Source organism: Aphelocoma coerulescens, chromosome 17 (genome assembly GCF_041296385.1).
Source record: "Aphelocoma coerulescens isolate FSJ_1873_10779 chromosome 17, UR_Acoe_1.0, whole genome shotgun sequence".
Classification (NCBI taxonomy): Eukaryota; Metazoa; Chordata; class Aves; order Passeriformes; family Corvidae; genus Aphelocoma; species Aphelocoma coerulescens.
This window is the reverse complement of record NC_091030.1, coordinates 2,461,710-2,486,889: the sequence shown is the minus strand read 5'-3', so window position 1 is coordinate 2,486,889 and position 25,180 is coordinate 2,461,710. Positions and strand designations below refer to the sequence as shown.

The following is a 25,180-nucleotide window of genomic DNA, read 5'->3' as shown; positions in this document are numbered from 1 at the left end:
GCTGCACCACACTATCACAACAGGAAGATTTTTAGCAGTGTCATTGAAATAATAAGAGCTGGCTGTATTTTTGGGGGGCAAGGGATGTTACAGATAACCTGGGGCCTGAGAAAATAGTTTTCTTTCTTTGGTCTTATTTTCTAAAAACCCAAATCTGAAATGCTTTTCCTGGCGAGGTGGGGGAAACCAAACCTCTCTGACTACAAAAGCGTTCAAATTTCCAGCCTGTTTCTCTACGCAGGGAAAAAGGAGAAGTTCCTGCACATCACTGTGTATGCAGATACACATCAAAGAAAGTTTCTGTTTTAATGAGAACTTTCCTGGGGACAAAAAAATCCAATTTCAGCAGTCTGGGTAAGTCTAAATGGCAACATCTCCATGCCAAACCCTTCCTAAATGACTGGATTTCCTTGTGGAGGATGGGCTGCTGCAGAGCAGCAGGGAGCAAGGAAGGAACTTTCCTGGGACACAGGAGCCCCTTCCAGCTGGACATCAGCTGCCAGCAGAGCTTGTTCCTCCCGGTTGTGCTGCTGATCAGCTCCAGAGGATGAGCAGCCCCTCTCTATGGGGGATAGCAGCTGTCAGTCAAGTCAGATTGACATCGTTTTTCCAAAATCACACTTTTCCAAGTAGCAGTAACAGACTCGTGTGACAGCACAATTTTTTGTTAAGGTTTTGAATCAAGGTCATTTGGGAGAAGATGAGGAGAGCAGACAAACATCCGATTTGGGGCCTAAGCCCCAACAGTTTGGTGCAAAAGATGCAACGTTGAGCAACGGGCAGCCTCTTGTGAATTCTGCTAGAAAGGAGGGATGAAGCAACACTTCAGAGAACCGGACCCCTTCTTTAGGGTCACTTGCTTCATGTCGTCTCACCTTCCCCAAAAGCCTCTTCCCCTTTCTCTGGGAAAGAAGAAACTGCCGGGCTCCCCTCGCCCCTGCCTCTCTCCCCGCCTGCTTCTCACTTTCACTCCCATTGGTTTCATGTTCCCCGTGCCACGCGGAAAAGCCTGCGAGCTTATCCAGCCCAGCAGCGGGGTTTATCCTGGTTCCACCCACTGGGACTTTCCTGGCTTCCTTCTGCACCGAGAGGGGGGAGGCAAAGCCGTCGGGAGGCAGGAGCCGGCCCCGGGCAGCGCGGGGAGCGCGGTGCTCCCGCTCTCCCTGCCGGGTTTCTATTGTAGGCGGTGCATTCCTCGGGAGGGAGGGAGGGTGTGTGTGTGTGGCGGTGCCTTCCCACACTCGGGGCAGCTCTTATTTAATGGGGGTCTCCATGCAGGCCAGGCACCACAAGAGGATTGGCAGTGCCCGGCTCCCTCGGAGAACGAGCCCGGCGCTGCTGCCATGGAGCGCGTGGTGGAGATCGGCCCGGAGGCTGCGGCTCCCGGCATCGGCCAAAGCGCCGGGATGCACCTCCGCAAGGATTTGAGGAGGATACGGTGCGCGCTGCTGCTGTGCCTGCTCGCGGTGCTGCTGCTCATGCTGCCCACCGCTTACCTGCTGATCGGGAACCTGCGAGCGCCCAGCTCCTGTGGCAGCCAGGTAAGGCAAGGACGCACCTGAGTCCTGTCCCGCGCCTCCAAACTTTGGGGAGCCTTTGTGGAGCTCTTTTAATCCTCGTTACGAACTTATCGTGTTTAAGAGACTCGCTGTTACGTTCCTTCTTGCTTACGCCGAGGATAAACCTGATGGTTGCTCGTTCTTTTTAACTAACTGTTCCTTACTTTCACTGAGGTCACGAGTACATGACTCGAAAACTTTTATTGCTGTGCTGCAGGGAATGCTTAAAAAAATCACTGGTTGGTGGAAATCAGTGTCTGTGCACTGATTTCTGCCAGATTTTTGGCATACAGCTCACTTTCCTCCCTTCTTTTGGCTTAAATCTGCGGTTTTCCCTTCCCAGTGTCTGATTTCAGGAAGATCTGCTGATGCCAGTGGGTCAGTCACCCGTCCCTGGGCTGACAGCTACAGCTCTGGTGGATTATTAATTATCATTAATGCAAACTTCTGCAGAGATCTGATTTGAGACAATTAAGGGAGTCAGACCCTAAGTTTTCTATCCTGTTTTTCACTCCCCATTAAAACTTTCTCTAGACCTAGGAATCATTTCAGCTCTTCTCCTTTGCCAAACAGCTGCACTCACTTTGCTCCCAGCCCTACAAACTTGTGCTGTGCTGCCTGTAACCCCGTTCCACGATGCTCCATTCCTCCTGCAAGTGTCAATTCCCATGGGAGGCTGTGCATTCAGCAGGAATGCCCCATGCTCTAGGTCTGGAGAAATGAGCTTTGAATTTTAGCTTCAGGTCTGCAATTCCCCAGTTAATCGGTGAGGAAGGGCCCGAGAAAGAGGGGTTGGCTTTTCACTGGCCTCGGAGGCAGGCTTGTCACCTGGCTCACGTTTAGCCCGGGGGTGTTTAGGGAGGTGCTGGCCCCTGGGTGACCCCGAGGCTGCGCTGCCCGAGTGATGCCGAGTTCAGAGTGCAGCATCCTCTGTGGTACCTGGTTCAACCTCTGTGCAGCTTCTCAGGCTGTTAAATCTGGCCATTCCTTGAGTGTGTGAGGGGTGATGCTGCCCTGACCCTGTCACTGCTGTCGAGCCCAGCTCTAGAAACCCAGGCTGCCCTACCTGGGTGCCAGAGCACAGCTTTCCTCAAGGGCTGGGCGCGTTCTGAGAGGATTCAGGGGCCCTCAGTTCCAGAAGTGTGGAATTATGGCAGAGCAGAGGCTGAAGGTGGAGGAGCTTGGAAAGCTGGGTGCTACTCGAGATTGGGGGTAAAACACACTTAAAAAAAGTGCTTTGGGCATTCTCTGCTGCTGCTCTGGGTTTGTGTCCCATGAGAGTTCAGTCTTGAAACAATCCTGGAGTGAAAGAATAATCTAATGTTAACTTGTTTAATCAATCCAATGGCTCGTGATCCTATTGGCAGGGTTAGCAGAGAAAAGCATTTTTATGAGTGGGTTTGGCTTCTTACGAGGAAAAGCGCAACGTAATCCATCGCAATTGCAACACCGGTGTGCATTGCCGTGCTCATGCTCCCAATTGGCAGCACGTAGTGTTTCCACAGTGATGTAACGAGGCGATCAGAGGAGTTTACAACCTCTTCCGTGCTCCTGCTCCCAATTAGCAGCACGCAATGTTTCCACAGGGATGTAACGAGGTGATCAGAGGAGTTACAACCTCAGCGAGTCCCGGGGAGGAAGAGGAAAGTCATCGGGGCTGGCCAGGTGCCCGGGGTGCCGTGGGAGGGGCTGCACCTCGGCTGGGCCCTGCCTGTTCCCGATTTTTCATTCACCCTGCTGCTCTCTGTGCCGTCGGTGTTGTCCAGCAGGACAGCACAGAGGGGTGGATGTGTCTGCCTGGGTGGCTGTGAGTTCCCCAGGGAGATGTGTGCCCAAGGAGCCTGCAGGTTCGGGGTGGTTCAGTCGCTGGGAATGTTTCTGGGCATGAAAGCTCTCAGGAAAATGTCTTTTGCATTTCCTTCTGCATTCGAAGTTTACTAAATGACTCCGTCCTCATGTGCCCCATTGACAGCTCAGATCAGGACTTTTGGGACCAGACTTGTGTGGCAGAGCTCTTTGGGGCACTGGTTTTGGAGTGTGGGTGCCCTGGGCATACTGGGACGAGTGGGCAGCCCCGAGCTTGCCCCAAATGAGTATTGGCCTCCTGACCCTTGCAGCCCACGGGCAGAGTCCTCTGGTTGCCCCACAGAGCTCAGCCCACACACAATTGTCACCTTCTCATGCTCTGGGGACAGTCCTGGGAGGAGGGAGGGACTCAGTAGGTGAGGAGCAGATGGAGTAAATTCCTGAGCGAGTCCTTCCTGGAGCAAAGAGGAGAAGGGAAGCCCGGGAAGGTTTGTGCAACAGGGGTGTGACCCTGGGCACGCTGCCCACGCGGTGAGGCGCTTTGCTCATCCCTGCCTCGCTGTGGGTGCATGTGGTGTCACCTGGTGCCTCTGAAGGGATGCAGAGTCACCTCTTCCACTGGAAATGTCCCTTCAAGGGAAAAGCAGGACAAGTTATGTCATTACAGCAGCACGTGTGGGCCACCCGTTTTCTCTCTGTGTCATGGTACGATGCATCTTGAAGGAATAATTCCAATCTGGTGGTGGTTTCTCCTGGACACCTTCCAGGCTCACTCCACTGCTCCTTTGGGAAAGAGAAATCGCTTTCTTTTGTGCTTCAGTCCAGAGTGAGGAGAGTTCTTCAAACCAGGACACGTGGCTTGTGTTATTAGCAAGAAATCTGTATAAAGGACATAGTGGTGCCCTGCCAGAAATGGCCATCCTTCCTCGAAGGGAAGCCAAGTTTCAGTCTGAGTTCACAAAATCATCACTGGGATGGCACAGGAGAGCAGCTCGGGCTGCCTCAGCATCCCACTCAGCAGAGCATCAAGTCCTGTGCCCTGGAGAAGTTGGTATTTGGGTTTCTTTTTCATGGCATTCTCGGCATGTCAGGGCCACAAGCAGCATGAAGAGGAATTCCAAATGGGAATTCCAAAGTGTTGGACATGCCCCTGTGTGCCCTGTCTGTGCCTTGGCAGCCTGACAATGGAGAAGGGACCTGGTGCAGAGCAGGAGGAACTTGAAAATCCCAGAGGCTCCACCTGGATCCTGCCCCAAAGGATGAAGCCAGAAAGCTGGCAACAAATCCCAGGAAAGATCTGCCCTCATGGCCTGCCCATAAAGGAAGGAGAAGAACCTCAAAAGCCTTCCTGATCTTTGGGGAAGGAGAAATCCCTGGGGAGGAGCAGCAAGCACAGCTGGATGGGCCCAGGTGTTGGGATTCCGCTTCCAAAGCCAGCACCAGTTAAATCCCTGCCTGGCCACTGCTGCTGGATGCAAATGTTCCTTGTGGGCACATGCCTTGGGTACAGGCTTCCACCAGGCAGCAAAACGTTCTGATTGAAGCCAGTTTTTAGTGGCACAGGCCACGTTCCTACCAAAAATTCCTGGCCCAGACCATGCAGCTTCTCTGGAGTTAGAAAAATTTGGGTTTCTGTACTGGCCATGACCTGCAGAGACCCCCCCTGCGAAATGATGCTGAAAATGGAGTGGATGGAGGAGCTGGGGATATTTTGTTCGTCAGTCCCTCTGCCTGCAGTGCCAGCTGCTCTTCCCATGCCCATTGGATATCAGCCCTTCTTTTTGAGTGTAGCAATGTCTGGATATAAATGCACTGAGGCTTTTGGACGTTTTTGGTACCAGAACCATCCAGAAATGTCCTGCACACAGCAATCCCCAGGGCAATTAGAGTTGCCTGTCCAAATACCTGTGAGTCAGCTCAGGGTGGGATTTTCAGCATCACCCAGTGGTTGGGCTCTCCACAGTAGCCAAAGGGAAAACTGAAGCTGTGAACTTTTCAGAATCACAGCTGAGCAAGAAAGGGAAAAGAGAGAAAAGCAGTCATTGTGTAAATGTTCTCTCTGCTGTCTCGTGCTGCTCAGTTCTCCCTCCCCATCCGTGCACAACATCTGTGCCCGTTCAGGACAAGCATTACTGACACCTGGTCATTATGCAGCATTGTCTGCCGCTAAAACATTTTCTAGAGGAGATTTATATTTATACTCTTATCAAATAGCACAATTAGGGGGAAAAAAAAGAACAGCAACACCTTTGCCAAGCAACAGAATGATTTCACACCTTGCTCTATCCCCCTGCTCTATCTGTTGCAGCACTCTGTCCTTCAGCATCTCTGCTGCATCACTCTGTCCTTCAGCATCTTGTTTCCATCTGGGTTTCTTAGGAAATAAGTAAATTTAGGTTTAAAAAAAACCCCTTTTTTTTTATCTTTTACAAAGAAGCAGAATTCTTCTTGCTCTCCTTCCCATTTTCCTGCCACCTCTTGTTTGGATTGCAACATCCAAGTTTAAACAAGGAACTTCGGCAGAAATTTGGCTTCAAGTATGTAAACAGTTCTGCAGAAGTTACATCCTTAAATGTAGGTTTGGGACTAATTTTTTAGCTGGCTGTAGAATCGTTAGAGAATGGGATCATTTGGGAAATAAGAGAATTAGTCACTTGGTAAATATGTAGGGAATGTCACACAAGCAGTGTAAATATACTCCTAGGTGAATACACCTGGCTGAAAGCAAGGGGAGTGTGAGGGAAATCCTTAATTCTGACCTCGTGCTTCCCACCGGGGCAGGGACAAAGTCTGACTGTGTCACTTAAACGGGGCAGTCGTGGTTAGTCACTGCAGAAAGCAGGACTTTGAAAGTCCTTACACATAATGAAAGGCTCAGAAATTTCCTGGATAACACAGCACCGATTTTTTTTCCTCAGCCCCACTCTGGAATTTCATACCTATCTCTTCCAGGAGGCTGCTGGGGCTGGGCATTTGTGTGCAGGTGGGCAAGGGAGGGAGGGGGGAAAAAAAAAGGAGAATTTTCCCTACAGTTTTCCTTCTCCATTTTTTCCCAACGCACTGGAGCAGCTATTTTGGAAATGGCTGTTTTCTGCAGGAGCCCACGGATGTTTACTTCCAGTAAAACATTAAACTATCTTTGGGTTTACTGGAGCAGCCAGCAGTCCCCAAATCCAGGCAGGCAGACTCTCCTTCTGCAAACATTCTCCTTCCCCAGCCAGTATAAATGATCTATTTTCTCCTTCTCCTGCGGTGTTTGAAGCTGTGTGAGACACAGCCAGCAGGAGACAGCTTCAGCATCTACATATTAATATTGTTTCAGCCTTTTATTGGACAAAGTGCCTCAAATCCTTCTCTAGGAGATGACCAGGGGCAGTTTATTCAGTTAATTCAGTGTATTTTTTGTGACTCAGGAGGCACAGCCCGGGCAGGGCAGGCGTGTGGCAGGCACAGTCCCTCTGAACGCCTCGCCCTCAGGGCAGCAGCGCTTGGCAGGGCCCAGGGCCATGTCCTGCCCGAGGGGAATGGGAGCATTCAGCTCCAGAATGGAATTCCAGAGGAGAGGAAGGATGAGCCTTCCCCAGTGCAAGCTCAGAGCAGCAGAGCTCAGCCACTGCCAGCTGCTCTCTCAGACCTGCTCAGCTCCTGTCCCCCCAGGAATTCACCCAAAATTCCAGACAGACCTAAGGAACAGGCTTAGTCTGGAATGAGACTGGTGCAGGACAAAAAGCAGGTGGAGCTGATCCACCTCAGTCTCTGCTCTCTGAAGGGATGCAGAGCCACCTCTTCCACTGGAAATGTCCCTTCAAGGGAAAAGCAGGACAAGTTATGTCATTACAGCAGCACGTGTGGGCCACCAGTTTTCTCTCTGTGTCATGGTACGATGCATGTTGAATGAATAATTCCAGTCTGGTGTGGTTTCTCCTGGACACCTTCCAGGCTCCGAGCTGGTGGTGTGGGTGAACCTTTGCTCCTGTAAAGGCTCAGACCTGCCCTGCCTTGAGGAGAATCTCTCCCTTTGCTCTGCTTGCTCTGCATGGATCGGGGGGCAGGAGAGGCTCCAGGCAGCAGAGGGGCTCCGGCAGTGCTGGATGGTGCCACCATCCCGTGCATGGCTGATTCCCACTGGCCACTCTGCCGCTGCCCTCCCGGTTATGCCAAGGGCTTGTCCAGCCGCAGAGTTTAACATAACCTCCCCCAGGGTCCTGGAATCCTTTCGGAGATGAAGGCAGTTCCAAACCAACAGCAGAAATGTCTTGCAGTTGTCAGGAAAATTAATCCACCAACACCAGAGGTTTATGTCCAAAAAGGAGACAGAGGAGTCCTGTTACTTTATTCAAATAAAGGGAGAGGCCATGGGGCATTCCTGTGGGGTCTCTCAAGTTGTTGGAGGACACTGACACCTATTTATCCTAATTTCCCAGCAGCGTTTCCCTCTCTCTTTCCCCATTGGCTGAGGTATTGAGGGGTACAGACTTCCCAAATCACCTAATACAGACCCCCTTCTAATGTGTACCTGCCCTCCTTTTCTTCTGCCTTGTGTCTCTGTTCTTTTCTCTAAATCCAGGGATTTAGCACGGCCTTAGGTGAGTAACAGTCTGTGCCAATCAGTGGAATTCCTATGGAATTTATGGTTCCTCCCATTGCTTCTTTCACCTCTCAGTATCTGGCTTTATCTCCCAGCAGGCCCACAGTTCATTTGTAAAGACAAATCCCTCTCATTCCTTTCACAGTGAAGCAAAGACTTGTCAGGACTCACCTTTTTGCCGCAAAGCTCCAGCTGAGCTCACTGATGTTCCCGCCGCGTTCCATGTTCTGGGATAACTCACCCAAACCCCTCTGCGGGGTGCTGGGCTCCCTGAGCTGACTGCCTGTAACTCTCCCCTGCAGGTCACAGAGGAGAGGGGCTCTCACTTTCTGAAGCAACGAGCAGTAGCTGCCGGTGAGTTTGCCACCCTTTCCCCCACGCTGGCCCCTGTGGGTGCTGCAGTCCCCACACGCACCTCCCCACCTCCCCTCTGCCCTCACCACCCCATCCCTGCCGAGACAAACCTGCCAGGGCGAACAGAGGCAAACCCGGCTGAGAAGATGCAGGGAGATAAGAGAGTGAAATGGGAGCACTTCTAACCGCAGAGCTGTGAAAGCTGTGCAAGCACCGGCTTCCCCCACAGCCCTGCAGGGTCACTGGGGCTCCCTGAACAAGCGAAAGCAGGGATTTGGGAGCCCCTGCTCCTCACGCTTCCCTTCTGTTCACCCTCCAGCAGTTTAGGACACAGCCACAATGCGCCCTGTTGGTGCTGCAGCAGCTCTGACTGATGCCTTCTCCTGGTCTTAAAATCAAGAGTCATACATGGTTAGAAGGGGAAATACCTTCGTATTTATTTTAAGGATCCTTAGGTGCACATGTCCAGGTCATATGCATCGAGATGCACCCTGCCGAGTCTATCCCAAAAGATCGGGTATAACACCATCGGTTCCACCAATTAGCTCATCCATCAAAGGTTCCCTAATGAGAGGCCCGAGCGAGTCCCCCTCCCCAAGGAGCCCCCCCCCCCCGGATGGCTCCATCCTAGCTCACAGAATGTGCTCTGGAGGGGACCCTGGGGTCCAGGGCACACCGATCCCCAGCCACAAAGCCTCTAAAATGTTCAGTCTCCTAGCCTGACAAACAAGTCCAAGAATGCAGGGAAAAAGCACCAGGAATACAGAAGTTGCAAAAAAGGTACAACAGGGGTATAAAAGAAAAGGCAAAATATCCTCATGGCATCACGACAAACTCCCTCGTTTGCAGTTTATTACTTCAGGGGTGTCAACAAGGGATCCCAGCAAATAACTCCTGTCTCAGACCTCTGCAGCAATGGAGAGGGCCTGCACACATTTCCTCACAGGCATCAACCACCGCTCACGTTTTGCTGACTTAGGAATAAGTTCTTCCCCCAGAGGGTGCTGGGCACTGCCCAGGCTCCCCAGGGAATGGGCACGGCCCCGAGGCTGCCAGAGCTCCAGGAGCGTTTGGACAGCGCTGCCAGGGATGCCCAGGGTGGGGCTGTTGGGGGGTCTATGCAGGGCTGGGGCTGCACTGGATGATCCCTGTGGGTTCCTTCCAGCTCAGGATATTCTGTGATTTTATTACTGAACAGCAGCAAACATCCTCACACCATTTTTTTTCCCTTTTCCCTCAGTTACGGACACACTTTCCAGCGCAGAGAAGCCACGAGCTCACCTGACAGGTAATTCTTGTTCAAAACTGAAGCGTTTTTACAGCAGATGTTGTGGTTCAATAACCTTGGCCCACGTGGATCTGACAGGAGCAGAACATGGAGAACATAATACTCAGCTTTGTCTTGTTGGCCATGCCAGATTGAGGGCATTGTGTCTGTAGGAAAGGGCCCACTAAGGAGGCAGGACAGAAATGTCACCACTTTTCCAAGCTGTTTGCTTTATTGAATGACCAGCTTTTGTAACAGAACTGAAATAGATGCCTGATGTCTCAGTGATCTGCTGAATCCTCCAGAAAAGGCAGGGGAGGGAGCTCAAGTGAGCCCTCATGGAGAAGTGAATTTGCAAGAATTACAAGTTTTGGAGCAAAATCAGGTCAAATCAGGCCAGTTTTATTTTATTTTTCTACAAGGCCTGACTCAGGCCACACACACCATATTCCCATCCAACCCCCCATGTTTTCAGTGAGATCATCTCTGACACATTTCAGAGCAAGCAGGGGAAGGGTAATGCCAAGCTGAGCCCTCCAGGCCTTTATGTTGTGGTAGGAAGGTGCTGTCACAAAGTCCTGTCTCAGGGTGGGCTGCCAGGCCTTTCCAAGAGGCTTCCAGGCCTTTCCAAGAGGCTCCCAGGCCTTTCCAGGGGGTGCCAGCATCTCCAAGGTCCCTGTCTCACCACCTCAGCCTTGAAGCCGTCACTACACCAAGGACACTGCCCTGAGACATCCCCCACCCTCGCCAGCTCCACCCACGCAGAAAATTTTAGGTATTCCCAGAGAAAAGCTCCTGTCTGGCTCCAGTGGGGATGGAGTGAGTGCCAAAGGGTTTTCCAGCTGGCCTGATGCCATTTGTCCCTCTCCAAAGTACAGCTCACTGCAGAGGCTTCCCCGGCACCTCGAGTGTTGCCCCAGGGTGCACTTTGTAACTTGAGAAATGCAGGAAGTGCTGCGGCGATTCTCTCAAATCCTCCTGCAGAGCTCAATCAAAATCCACCTCCAGGGTTCAATCAATCTCCAGCTCAGGGCTGATGTATTTCCCAGCAGAGTTTCCTTCCCTGGTGCACATCCTTGGTGCCTTTCCCTTGGGCACAGGGGTTTCTGGAGCTCCAAAACTGACCTGTCCTTGTCCGAAATCACATCTTTGCTTAAGTGCACGTTTTAAAGAGCAAGAGGACCGTGTCTGCTCCTGGAAGGTTTTGTTTTCCCAAGTGCCCCACGGCAGAGAGATCCAGAGGCTCCAGTAACTCAGAGCAGCCAAAGCTCTGCTCTGCTGGTGGGAACTTCCCTGGGCTGCACAAAAGCCCAGTGGCCACAGGGAAACACCCGACAGTTTTCTCCGAATTTCCTCAGCCCCCATATTTACAAAAATTCCTTTGCCATCATTCCCAGGCGACTGTGCCCATCCTCTTTGGCATTCTGCTGGGGCCAGTCACTGTTGGCCATAGAAAGGGGCAAGAAAAGGGGAAAGTTAAGGGAATTTTCTCTCTTCTTGCTGTGCTGTGCTGTGTAGTCATCCAGGAACCCAATATCTATGGATTATCTTTGACCCTTGTTTTAGCCTGAACATATTCCTGGTGCTTCTCCCTGTGGCAGGGAGTTTCCAAGCACTTTGCAGGCAGAAAATATTTCCTGTTATTTTCAACTCCGTGCAAAATAATTTCTTGGGTTCCACCCTGGTTTTGTCTTCTCAGAAACCACAGCTTGTGCATAGAAAGTGTAGAAGGAATAATTATTCTCCTGATCTTTGTTACATTCCCCCACCTCAGGTGCCTTTTTCAAAGTGAAGGTGGCAGACTACAAATCCTAAATTGTAGGAAATCTCTTCCACACCTTTGTTCTGTCTTCTTCTAGTTTTAGGCACATATATTGTGAAGGTGAGAGCAGAGGAGTGAGAGGAATGGGAATTAGCCAGAGTTCTTTGGGAATGCACTGATTAACTGGCAGCAGCAGCAGAATAACTCCATGTTTTGGTGTCTGTTCCTTTATGATAAATCTCCCAGCTGCTCTTGGCCTTTTTAACTCATGCTGAGAATTTTTATTTATCCAAACTGGCATCAAGCTCTCCCCTCCCTGAGGACTTTACCTATTGAGATGTGCCAATACCCAGCTCAGACTTTCCTCCATCCCTGTTTCCTTCTGTGCATTAATGTTTATTTGGGGCTTCTCCTTGCCCTGCCATCATCCCCTCTCCACTTATTTGGTTGGATTTGGGGTCAGGCTGCAGAGCAGTGCCTGTTCCTTCTTGTCACCTGTGGCACAGTGGATGACCAGTGTTGCAGGACCTGGCTCGTGCTCCTCATGCTGCAGTGGTCCCAAATCCACCTCTAAATCTGGGCAGAGCATTTATTCTGCTTTCAAATTACCTTTATTAAATCCTCAGGGCACGAACTTGAGCACCAGAGACCCTGCAGACACAGGACCTTGCACCTTACAGGCTCCAATCTCTTGCTGAGACTCAGAGTTCAGGATTAGGCTCTCCCACTGGTGCTAAGAATTGCAGAAACCCCACAAATTCAGCACAAAATGTACCCCAAACCTGATAAGCAACAGGGATTCTCCAGCAAGGGACTGAACCAAAAGGGCTTTGGGGACAGGAGAGTTAAGGGATGCCAGGAATTTGTAGCATGTGGGAAAGTGGAAGGAACTGTGGCAATGAAGCCTTTATTAAAAGCAGATTTTAATTACTTCAGGAATTAACATCATAGGTGTATTTGCTGGAAGTAGAGCTCCAGAATTTAGGAAATAAATAAATAAATGACAAGTACAAAGTAGTTGCTTCTAGAAAAGCAGCTGTGCTGCACTGAAAGGCACTTGAACGTTCTTTTTTTTTTTTTCTCCTGTTATTGAAAGCACGGGGAAAATTAATTAACTTGAAAATAGAGAGCATCAATAGAAGGAGATTCGTCCTAAAAGAGAGGTTAAAGCTGTGAAACTTGACTAATTCTAGAAGTCAGGAAGTCATGTAGTTCATTGGAGATCTTATCATATTCTATAGCTAATAAAATATATTTTATAACTAATATAAAAATTCATTGAGGAATCGTCATTGACATTTTAAGTGTGTCATTCTACAAGAAAAGAACATTTCACAGGCAGCTTCTCTTCAAGTTTCCCCCAAAATTCCAGAGATGGAAAAGAGCCCAGGACATTTTCTGGAAATACTCTGATCTTTCCTCATCCTTCCCATCTCAAACAAGATTTCCTCTGCTCTCTGAGACGTGTTGCTCCAAGCTCTTGCAAATCTTTGGAGTGATCCAAAGCTACCTGAGCTTTTCCCAGGATTCAGACCAGTCCCTAACTCGAGAGGTGGATGAGGGTGAAGGCAGCCTAGGAGCACTTTCACTTTCTTTTATTCCCCTCTCTGTATCAAGCTCCATTGTCTCGGACCTTATCATACTTCTATAATTTAGCTTTCCTTGCTTCCACAATCCCTGTCTGGCTTCCCCTTCCCAGAAATACTCTCCTCATCCACTTTGCCTCCTGGGAAAAGATCAGAAGGATTTGGTACTTCAGCAGCACTAACATGAAAAAGGCCATTATTTTGTTGTGCTGCTCAGAGAATGTAAAAGGAATTGCACTCCTAACACCTTCCTGCCTCCTCACGGATTATTTATTGCTGGAAAAGAGGGAAGCAGATGCCACTGGGAGAGGAGCACATTCCTTTTCCTGAATCTCATTTCACCCAGGATAAACCTGAAGGTTATTGCCAAGGGAATTTCACAGCCTTCCCTCACCTGCATTCCGTTTGCCACCCTTCTCATGCACTCACCCTCCTTCCCCAAATACTGAATCCAAACCAACTTTAAACATTAACACAAGCTCCTTGAAAAGGTCTCAGCTCCTAGAACTCCGTCCCCTCAGTCTTTTCTCAGCATTCATCATTCATTTTCCAGGTTCATATGAATACCTGACAGAATCCTCAGGGGTTTTATTCTCTTCTTCCCACTGCTGCTGCTTGAGCACAACAATTTTATGTGGCAGTCAGTAAAGAGCAGAGACAACTCTCACTTCCCTGCAGAAAAACATGCAAGGGCTGGGGTTTATTCTCCTGTCTGTTGTGTGAAATCAAAGTGGTGGAGGAGGTGAAAGGAATAGGGCAGAAATTCCCTAATTTTTCCCTCTGCAGCCTGGGGAGCGTCCTCAGCTTAGATCAGACTGATGCAGGGGTCAGGAATGGAGCTCTGCTTGTAACCACAAAATTGGGGAAAAAAAAGTCTGGAGGAATGTTGAGGCTGACTCCAAGCTTAAGTATTTTGTTCCAGAAAAAGCATTAAAGAAAGAAACAAGGGAAAGAGAGAGATAAAAATGGTTTAAAGTATAATGTGTTGCTTTGGCATTGGACCTCTTGAAGCACAGTGGGGTCTTTGGGGTTTTTGCTGAAATCCAGTGACCCTGGTAAACCAAAAGCCATTCTGCAAAAGATGTCCTTGAGAGCAGTCAGGAGGAGAAGCTCAAGACAAGGGCTGAGAAACCCCAACCCCCTTCAGAAGAGAAGTTCAAGTGTCTCAGTGCTTGGTGACACATTGTGGTGAGCACTGTGGACACTTTGCAAGCACACAAGTGTCTCTCTAAGAAACAGAATTGCAATCCCCCCCTACTGAAGAAAAGGATGGTTTAGTGTTTCCTCTTGCTGTCCCAACCCTTAGGTACAAGCCTGGTACAGCTGTCCCAGGGTTGGTGTCACTTAAGGACAGGGTTTTCACTCTGGAAATGGGTGAGATGGGAACCTCCATTGCTTCCCAGTACCAGAGAGTGAGCCTTGAGGAAGGACAGCTCATCCTTTGGGGTCTGACCCACAACCAGGACCCCCAGGCCCAGCTCACACTGCCAAGGTCTTCCTAAAGCATCCTTGGTTTCAGACCTGACAGCTCAGATCTGGACACCCTGTGGGCACCTAGGAAAATACCCCTGGGCAGTTGTCCTGCAGCCCATTCAGCTCAGTTTTCAAGAACATTTCTGCCCCAGCATTTTGCTCACCTTACTGAAATTCCTCCCCCTTTGGAGCAGAGCTCTCATGTTACCCCCACACCCCTGGCAGGACCAAACTCACCCACCCTCCTCTCTCTCTCTCCCTTCCACCCACAGTGAAGAAGCAGGACCTGGCCAGCGCCGTGGGGAGCCACCTGCCCATCCTGCAGTGGGAAGACAAGCGAGGCCTGGCCTTCACCAAGAACAACCTGAGTTATTCCAGCAACGCTCTGGTGATTCCTGTGTCTGGGGACTACTACGTGTATGCTCAGGTCACGTTCCGAGGGCCCATTGAGAGTAGCACCAAGCCCAGCTCTGTCACTGAGATCATCACCAAGGTCACCGACAGCTACCCCGAGCCCACCCAGCTGCTGACGGGCACCAAGACCCTCAGTGAGAACAGCAATGGTTGGTTCCAGCCCATTTATCTGGGCGCTGTTGTCTCCTTGGAGGTGGGAGACAAGCTGATGGTCAACGTGAGTGACATCAAGCTGGTGGATTATACCAAGGAGCACAAAACTTTCTTTGGGGCCTTTTTGCTGTAGGGATCTGGCAGCAGCTGGTGGGGATCCCTCCAGGGTCGTTGGGGGGACCTCGTTGGACTCTGGCTTTGTGGGCGCGTGTTGGGGTGAGATCTCTGCTGTTTTCCTTCTTCTTCTTCTGTACCATCACTCCTCTGCAGCTCGCTAGAGCCTTAATTTAATGGGTAGGGAAAGGTGAAGCTGTAGGTTGAAGTGAAATAACACCCCCCAAAAAAACCAACAAAAACCAAGCAAAAAGTAACTTAAAAAAAACTCCCCAAAAAAACAAAAACGAAAAAAAAAACCACCCAAAAAAACCACAAAACAACAAAAAACCCCAAAAACAACAACAACAAAAAACCCAACCAAAAAAAGTCCAAAACAAACAAAAAAAGAAAAGCCAAAACATTAAAATGAAAGTCCTATTGGAGGAAAAAAAACCCTGTTGTTTTTGAAAGTAAAAGTTGAAAGTTCTTCAAAACTTCGTAAGCTAAGGAGGAATGGCTGATACCTGTGGGTAGGAATGATGCTCTTGAATATTGAGCTAGGCTATGTCACTAATTCCACCTTCAATGTACAATTTCCTCAACTCCAAAAAACCAGAAAAAAGGGGTTTTGAGCTTTCTCCAGCACTACCAGTGTAGTTTTGCATGACCCTTCTTCAGATTCTCGTTCTAAAAGGTAATTACTTCTCATAACTTTATTATGAATAGATTTACTCAGTACTTTGCACTAACATAAAGTTCAGGTTAATAATTAACTGCTTAATTAATCCCTTCCAACTTCCCTGTAAAGTAGATTAAAATTGTATCTTGTGCTTTGCAGAAGCTACTTGAGATTTTTGGTTTTTCCAGAAAATTGTTGACAGTTCTCTAAGTCCATATACAGCCTCAAAATGTTCTGGAAAAGATCTAGGGAACACGCAAAACACTTTCTGTTTCAGCATGAAAGTGGAATGTCCCCACCAGGTCTTAACTTTAGGATAGCAGAAAAAAAAAAAAAAAAAACCAAACAAGGCAGAGAGAGACACGGAGCAAAATTTTGCACACTTTTAAATCAGCCCCCAAAATTTTGGGAGAAAACCTCTGCAGTGTTTTGCTTTCCATTACATTTAGTGCAAAGCAAGTGCAACTAAAAAATCCCTGGCTTGGTGCTCCAACCATTGCTGATGGTGGCCCCCAACCCTAAGGGACTCCCCAGCCTCGCCCTGGGTGAAGGTTGGCCACCAGTTGTCCCCACACGAGGTGAAAAGATCCAAAGACACGACCCTGCTGGAGCTCAGGAGCGTTTAACTTCCCACCTTGCACTTACTCATTTCTGCAGACCTTTCTGTCTCTCAGGGAAATTCCCATTTTTCCCTCCCCTCCTTCAGCAAACACATCTCCAGCAATGGCTCAGGTCGTGTCCTCATGGACTGGGACTTTACACCCCAAAGAGCCGCGAGGTCTCACAGCTGAGCACCCGCCACCCAAGCACCAGGCTCCCCTCTCTGTAGCTCTTCCCTGCCTCACCTCCTTGGATTTCCTCCATTTTTCCACTTCTTGCCCAGCAATAACAGCAAGGCTTTGTTGCCTGAGCTGATGTTTCCACCCAAAGCCGTGGTGGAGCCCAAAGTCCCCCCGTTGGCGTTGGGGAGACACCGAGGTGGGGAACTGCAGCTCTGGGGGTGAGGGGTTGTATCTGCAGAGCTCAGCTGGGCAGAGGCTTTGTAGTGGAGACAACCCCATGTGTGATCCTGCAGCTTTGTCCATGGCAAACCTCTTCCCACCAGGAGATCATTTATTGCTCTGGGAAGATCTGTTTGAGCTGACAAGAACTCAGTGGAGCAGCTGGAAGAAGCCAAGGAGGTTGGGAAGGGAGGAGAGGAGCAGAGCAGGAGGAAGGATGGTCCAGGCAGCAGCAGGATCTCTGTGTCTTTGTGTCTTGGTGTAAGGACCTTCCTGCTGACATGAAAACTGGCCCATATTTGTGGTAAATCATCTCAAAAAGGCGGCTTTTTGCCCATTCTTGCCTATCCTGCAATTCCTGGGTCCCACAGTTTCAGTCCTTCCCTGTTTTATCTACAGAGCCAGCATGAGGCACATCACAACAGCCAGGAGTTTGCCACCCTGCCCTGCCCTCTTTTCCTCTGCTTCCAGATTTTCCTTGAGTGGCATCATTGAGTGTTGGCCCCTGGCACAACTCTGCCCATTTGGAGACCTTGACAAATTCCCTGCATCAAAACCTCATCCCAGTTTGGCTTCCCATCCTTTCTTTGACTCATTCTTTGCTTCCCCCACATCCACATCTCAGCTGTCCTCTTCATCCTTTGCCCCTTCCAGCCTTCCTGGCCCTGTCCAGTAGGTGCCAGGACACTTCTTTATCCAAATGCCATTTTTTACACTCAATTTCTCCAGTGCACAAAGGAAACTGACATCTCAAAATAGGGTTGGAGAAAGTAAATTTAATGATCCTGCAGGCAGATGGAAACACTCTGAGTCAAGGGATCCTCTTATGTCTTTATTATCCAGATCAATTCCATCTTGGAGTCCTTTTTCCTATTTTCTCCACCTGCTCAGCCTATTTTTTAAGCTGAGCCTGGAGCAGTTATTCCCAGTTATCCATTCAGTGTTTGGCACACACGACCTCAGCCTTGTTACTCCTCAGAAAGCGGTTCTGGTGACCCAGCTCCTTTTCAGGGCTCTTCTTCCTGCTCAGAGACCCCCCCCCCCACCAGGGTAAAATCTGGTGAAATCCCCCCATTCTTGGCACTTCTAGACAAAATTATTCCCTGTGAAACCCTGAGACTTTCCATAGCTCAGATTCTCTGCTGCGTTCCCTCAACACCTCACGTTGAGTCTTTGATCACTCGGTCGTGTGCCCCGAACAGGATCTGAACTCATGAAAACACAAAATCCGCAGCTTTTGGAATATGTGGAGCCCTTCAGGTGGCCAGCACACGAAACAACAGGGTCAGTCTCATAAAGGAAGATTTGAAATCATCTTTCCCAGACAGGTGATTCCCAGCAATTAGGGCAGGAGAGCTTCTGCGAGGTGCAAAACAGGGTTAATTTGGTTTATCCTTGGTGGAAATTGGAGGGGAAATTCTCTTTTTTTCTGGGATAATTACAGTAATTCAGAAAGCTTCTCTTTACTGTGAAAGAGCTGATTGTTCTGAGGGCACAAGGCAATCCTGATAGGCTGCGACAGCAGATTTCCAGGAAAACTGTATCCCAAGGCAGCATCACTCAATCCTGGTGTGTGAATGATGGGAATTGTGAGGGCTGTGGGAGAGGAGTGGGGAATGCAACATCTGGCATTCAGTCAAAGAGCCTTCTGTGGGATATTTACACACAGACAGAAATATATTTTTGTGGATATGCCATAGACATTCCAGGAACCCCACTGGCAATAATGAGCCGTTTTTAGCACATAATTTGTGTCCACTGCACACTAAAGATGAATTCCACCAGCAGAAAGTTGCCTGCTGCAGCTCCATTCCAGGTGTGATTCTCTTGATCCATTATCCATCAAAAACATTTCTTTTAGTCCAGTTAGAGCTTTTGCACCCCATGACCCACACCAGCTTTGAGCACACTTAGCACACATTTTATAGGACAGAAACCAATATATGTGGCATTACTTGTTTTAAAGTGGTGCAGGCATATTGATCCCCACATGTATCCTCCTGGAAATTCTCTTTATTCCCTTTTTTCCCCCCTTTTCAGTGCTAATAATGTTACTGTACCAGTGACCAGCACATAAAATAAGTGTTCAGGTGCTGATTCTGAGCCTGTTTTCTATCAGATATTCCTCCACAGAAGTCAAAGGCATGAAGTCAGAGTAAAGCCATTCAAGTCAAACAAAAATCGAGCTTAAAGGGAAATATCTCCAATAGACTGAACCTGAACTGTGGATTCTCAGATGGGTTTTTTTAAAAAAAAAAAAGCTAAATAAGGGCATGAGTGTTCCCCAAAATTTGTGTTTGTTGGTTTAGAAAATGTAAAGCATTTCTGGAGATGTGAAAATGCACAGGAATCAGCATTTTCGATTAAATGAGAAGCTGATGAAATCTGGTCATGGGAAGCAGTGACCTTAAACTCTGTGGTCAAGCTGAACACGTGCTTTGGTTTGGGTGGCCATGAAACCAAAACCCTTATCAGGAAAAATAAATGGAATCTGGAGGAAAAAAGGGTGAAATAGGCAGCTTGGGCTAAAAAAGGTAAAATGATGATTTCAGGTTCTGACCCTTCAATTTCTTAGGAAAAAGAACCCGAAAGCACTTTCCAGGACAAAACCACTGAAAGAAGAAGCATCAAATTATGATTATTATTTTTTAACAACTGCTCAAAATATTCTAGATCTTAGGAGTTGTCTTCTTCCCTAATATCTTTCATCCCCCCAAAAAACTAACACTAAGCACAACCCAAATTCATAAAAGAGTTCATTACCTACTGCTTCCTTTCCCCTTAAAAACTGAATGTTGATAAATAAGCATTAACTTTCTCTCCATGTACATGCAGAAGTAAATTTTAATCAAGTTATAAAGAAAGCAGCTTCAAATCCTTCAAATCAAATACCAACATTTCTTTGTGCTGAACGTAGCCCTGAGCATGGGGCCAAAGGGGACTGTGGTAAAAACCAGCTCCTCTTTGGTGGATGGGAGGAGTAAAATCTGCATTCCTCAAATTAAACATGGACAGAAAGTTTTAATTGTGTTTCTCCTCAGCTCCATCGTGGTTTGGAGCAATCTTCCAAATCGAGGAGTGACTGCAGGGACTGTCCAGCACAGGGGTGTTTGGCAGGATTGGTGTCCCAGGGTGTAAAACATCACCCAAAAAGATGCTGCTGAGATGATTTTGGATGTGGCAGGGCAGGGGATGTGACAAGCAAACCCCTCTACAAAGGGGGTCCCAGACCAAGCCCAACAGATTTAGGAATTCACTCGAAAATTTCAACACAATATTTCAGAAGTTTGAAGGAATCTTGGTTTTTTCACCCCTCTATGGCACAACTGACCACCCTGTCCTTTGTGTTATTTACCTTCTGAGTGGCCCATCATTTCAGGTGAGAAATGAGGAGAGAATTCATTCTTTAGAAGAATCAGAAAATGTCAAGGATCTTTGCCCACATCTGGGTGTTACACACCAGTAATAGCATTTTGCTATTGTAAGGGATTTCCTAGAAGGGATTGTCTTTTATCTTGTGCCTCAGCACTGAGATGTATCTTTACCACAAGAACTGACTTAGCTTCTTTATTTTTTTCCCAAGTTTTATGATAATAAAAATGCAACTTAACAAATGTGACCACTTTTGATGCCGGTCCCCTTCCCAAAACACTAATCACAATTAAGAGTGACCAGCTAATGCAGCCAGGTAGGGCTGATGTATAAAAAACCTGTTTGATTGTGTGTAAACATGTGAATAATCATTATTTTATGCAGTTAGAGGTCCCTCAGCAGAGTGAAGTCAGGTCCAGACTTTCCCCTGGGAATTTAGAGACACTTGCACTTCATAAGGCAAAAACCATACACAAAACCACCTCAGCATTTTGGGAATTCCGTGTTCCCAATTGCTCAGCTCCTGGCTGACGGGCACTACCCAAGCAGGAAATTTTGGGCAAATGAGAGTCAAAGTGAAGGCAGCAGAGCTCTGGGCACCCCTAACCCTGTTCTAGCTCCAGCTTTGCTGTCCTCACCCTTCCAGCAGAGCAGCAGCATCCCCTGGATGTTTATTCCTCATCCTGGCTGCTGTTATCTCCAATTCCTCTGCTGCCAAGAATGCAAATTCTTTTCTTTCCCCCACCAGAACTGAGAAACATTCTCCCATTTGCCATATTATTTCTTATTCCCCAAATTTCTTTTGCTTTCCGGGCTTGAACTCGGAGTATCACATTTAAATTGCTTCAGAAGAGGTTTCTGGTGAAGGGCTCTGTGCCCTGGCTCCAGGAAGGTTTTCACTGGAATACTCTGGTGGAGGATATTTGTTTCCCCTGCTTTTCATCCACTTGCAAATCCCTGAGAGGTTTTCTTAAAAGCCTCCATAGATCAGCCAGGAGTTCATTAGACAGTGGGAATCAGGCTGCTTTCCCCTGTGACACCAAAAAGATGTCATTTGCTGTTACGTTGGTTTTTGCTCTTTTTAATCCAATATCTACCTCACATTTAGCAAAAGCAAAACAGAATTTTATTATTATTATTATTATGATTATTATTTTCTATTTTAACTTGAGCAGAGCAGAATTCAATTTCACTGCCATTTTACTCCGTGCTTTGCACATTTAGGGTAATAACTTGAGATTCTCTGTGGTCTAAACACACTGAGTGTGAGCACTGTGCTGCATTTTGGCTTCCTTTAATCATATAAAAGGTGTCTGCTCTCAATAAATCTCCAGGCTCCCTCTCGAGAGTGGAGGGGGAGAGAGGCACATCCCTGAAAGGTCCTAGGGAAGGTGGGGATAACGGAGGTGCTTCTCTCCCCAGCTGCAGAGGGGGTTTTGCGGTGTTTTTTCCTGGGTAAAGATGAGCCAAGCACCTGGTGAAAGGGAGAGCCCCACTGCTCTCACTGTGGGGTGGGTGGACAAACCTTTGTGGGGAGGATTCCCACGGGGTTCAGCACGTGGACAGGAATCCTGAGGGGAGGCAGAATCTCCCTCTCACCCTAGAAAGTTACCCCATGAAATCCATCCTCCAGAGCAGGACACTCCCCACGGGAGCTGAACATTCCCAGCTCTCACCTGTTGGCTGCGATGCCCAACCACAGCTGGGTTGAGCCCTCTCAGCTTTGTCCTTGCACAAATCCCCCTTTTCCCAGCTGGGGACAAGATCCCACTGGGATCTATCCAGCTTTGGGGTTTACCATGGCAGGGCTTTTGTCCACGTGGAGGATGCAGCATCAGCTGCCATGAACTGGAAGTGATTTTCCCTCCCAGGAAGGTCCAACACTATAAAAATCCCAGCTGATGGACAGGGATGTGTTTCCCACCCCCTGTCAGCATCCAGACAGGTTCCCAAAGGAAATGTGAGCTCCACTTCCATTTCTTTGTGACTCCTGGTGCTGCAATTCTCTCCCAGAGTGTGAACTTTGCCATGAGACTTCCAAATCCCTGCTTCCTGATTGTTAAATCCCTTGGAACAACACGTAAGGCATCGCCTGGGAGATCATAGCCCAGTTTATTAAGGAACATAAGTCAGCAGCATTAGGGTTTTTTGCTGAATTATGAACTAAAATAGCTTTCCACCTGCTCTCATTCTTGCACAAACCTCCTTAAGTTCTGCCATTGATTGTAGAGTTTTATATTAAAACGTCCAAAAAAGGCACTGAAAATGTTTGCTGCATATTTATTGGTACTGTACATAGAGATGTCTTAATTTTATGGGAGAGAAATTGTGAAATTCATGGTATAAAGTTTAGATCTATTATACTTGATGCTAGTTCTTTGGGAAATTGAGTTTATAGATAGTTCTTTAAAATGTACTTTGTGTCTTAAAGCAAAAAAATAAAATTAATTGGATTCATATTTATTCCTGAGTGGTTTTTTATTCCAGTAAGCACCCACCAAGTGCTCTATTCACAGCTGGGAAGGGCAGGCATTTCCCCCTGTCAAAGTTTATTGTGTGTTATAAATGCGTAGGGTTGAGGGGTTTTTTATATAAACTATTAATTCCATTCAGAATACACACAGAAAATTATTAATCCTGGCATTTCCAGAGCAGTGAAATTAAACCCTATTCACGTGAGAATGAGGCTCAGACATTTCCAGGAGCCTTTAAGGGCTTTGGAGGATTTTGTTCCTGTCTCTTCTGATCGAGTCATTTTCAATTCCACAGGTTTTGTTTTCAGTCTCTGGACACAACTGAATCTCACCTGCATTTTTAAGGTGCTGACAGCATCCCCTCCAAAAACCCCCCAAAAAATAAACGGTGCACCCCAAAGATAAGTGCCCTGCTTTCGAATGAAAAACTCCCATTTAGCTGCTTTTTACTCAACAATAAGGAGATTATTAGGTAAAACCTTGCAGTGTTTTGGGATTTCTTTAGAATTTCAGAACACTGGAACAGAACAGGATTTATGATTCAGAAAATAGGCCTTTATGGGGATTAAGCAAATTGCTAATTCTCACAATTGGCTCCGTTGGACCGACACCATAAATTGCTATTTCTGTAAACAGAAGCCAAATAACAAAGGGAAAAATTAATTCTGTTTTCTATGGTAACAGATTTGGCTGCTGGGTGTCAGCTGAAGGAACAGGCGTGGCTCCAACCTGCAGCCTGGAATTTGGGTGTTAGTCTGGATCCTTCCAGACTCCAGCAGTGATGGATTGACTCTGTCAGGGATCTTCTCCCTCCCTCAGTTAATTCCAGAGATCCTAGAAGTAGGAATTGCTCCCTGACCCTCATTTCTGAGCTGAAGCAGTGGGTGGGAAGACGTTTAAAGCACAGCCTGAAGTTGGCTCCTGCACCAGCCCTCAGGTCTGTCCCCTCTCAACAACTGGCACAAACCACCCTCCTTTCCTGCCTAATTTGACAAGAATAAACTCATTAATTCAATGTGAGACCACTGCCAGGAGGGGAAGGTATTAAAATGCCCTAGGGTATATCGCTGTGTCCTGCAGCCATAGGGAGGAGGAGGAGAGAAGATCCAGCAGGCAGGAATTGTGCAGCAAGATTGAGTTATTTAATTATTCTACAAACTCTTTTCTAGACTTTTTCTTCATAGTCTAATTGGACAAAGGATCAGCCCCCCCTTGGGGATGATTGGCTAAAATCCTAAAACATCCATTGTCAAAATATTTTCCTACTGTACCATAAACAAGGTATTTGCAAGGTCACAGGTGTTCATTGTTTACAGAGCTCTCCTACATCTTCTCTGAGGGAGAAAAGTCTCTCAGGGGCTTAGAAAAGAGCCAGAAAATCCTTGCTAGCAGCATTTTTGTATCCGCAGGGAAGGGGCTCAGCATTCCCTGCTGCTGGCCCAGACTCCCAAGGCACAGGAAGATCTCCCCAGGACTGAGCTCATCCCTGCAGACAGGATGTGAAGGCACAATCCTGCCTCCAGGGGAACAGATGCATCACCGGGCAAAGCTGTGCCCCGTGGGGAATCACACAAAGCAGGGCTGTGCTCCCTGCCTGTCCCTGCTCCCAGCCCTGAAACCCTTCCAAAGGGGCACTGCTCGCGGCCTTCAGCAAGATGACTTCACTGGGCCAAGAAAAGGAAGTGGGGCATCTGTATGGGAATCAGGGGAATCTCTAGAGCAAAACCAAGGAGATATGAAACAGCTTTTTGTTCTAGAAGTTGGGCTGTTCCTCCCTGCTGCCAGATTATCTGGTGAGAAAGGTGTTACAGCATGGGCAAAATTCCAGTGTCAGTGTGCAAATCTGGAGCCACACAGTCCCTAAAACTCTCCCTACCTCACACATGGTGACATCTCATTGGTTTACCTCCAGAATTTTTCCTTTTATAATTCTTTAATAGAGGAGATGGGGTGAGGAGGATGGAAAAGGATCTTCAGCCATCAGCTGTAGCCAATTCTCACATAAGTTAAAAGCCTTGGAGCCATCACTGTGTCACACTGTGGCCAACCCTGTCCTGGCCTGTATCAGGAGTAGAGTGGCCAGAGCGACCAGGAAAGTCATTGCCCCCCTTCCTGGGCACTGCTGGGGCACCTCGGGTGCTGTGTCCAGTTCTGGCCCCTCATGGCAAGGGGGAGGCCATCGAGAGGCTGGAGCGTGTCCAGGGAAGGGAACGGAGCTGGGAAGGGTCTGGAGCCCCAGGAGCGGCTGAGGGAGCTGGGAAAGGGGCTCAGCCTGGAGCAAAGGAGGCTCAGGGGGGACCTTGTGGCTCTGCACAAGTCCCTGACAGGAGGGGGCAGCCGGGGGGGTCGGGCTCTGCTGCCAGGGAACAGGGACAGGAGGAGAGGGAACGGCCTCAGGCTGGGCCAGGGGAGGCTCAGGGTGGACACCAGCAGGAATTTCCTCATGGAAAGGGTGGTCAGGCCTTGGAAAGAGCTGCCCAGGGACGTTTGGAGTCCCCACCCCTGGAAGTGCCCAAGGAAGGCCAAGGCAGCACTCAGTGCTCTGGGCTGGGGACAAGGTGGGGATCGGGCACAGTTTGGATTTGATGGCCTTGGA

At 48.4% G+C, this 25,180-nt stretch overlaps 1 protein-coding gene across 1 annotated transcript; it reads left to right on the top strand.

Annotated features, from left to right (window-relative positions):
- The first annotated feature begins 1,104 nt into the window (after positions 1 to 1,104).
- Positions 1,105 to 15,916, top strand: TNFSF15 (TNF superfamily member 15). Its single transcript, XM_069031802.1, has 5 exons — positions 1,105 to 1,179; positions 1,279 to 1,541; positions 8,256 to 8,307; positions 9,548 to 9,595; positions 14,668 to 15,916. The coding sequence occupies exons 2-5, from the start codon at positions 1,344 to 1,346 to the stop codon at positions 15,093 to 15,095; spliced, it is 726 nt and encodes a 241-aa protein (XP_068887903.1). The 5' UTR covers positions 1,105 to 1,179; positions 1,279 to 1,343; the 3' UTR covers positions 15,096 to 15,916.
- The last annotated feature ends 9,264 nt before the right edge of the window (positions 15,917 to 25,180 follow it).

What these genes read in the sequence shown, in the direction of transcription:
- TNFSF15 (XM_069031802.1), top strand. Translation starts at nt 1,344, where the DNA reads ATGGAGCGCGTGGTGGAGATCGGCCCGGAGGCTGCGGCTCCCGGCATC. An exon ending in GCAACGAGCAGTAGCTGCCG is followed by an intron (nt 8,308 to 9,547) that starts GTGAGTTTGCCA and finishes CTTTTCCCTCAG; the next exon opens with TTACGGACACACTTTCCAGC. An exon ending in GCCACGAGCTCACCTGACAG is followed by an intron (nt 9,596 to 14,667) that starts GTAATTCTTGTT and finishes TTCCACCCACAG; the next exon opens with TGAAGAAGCAGGACCTGGCC.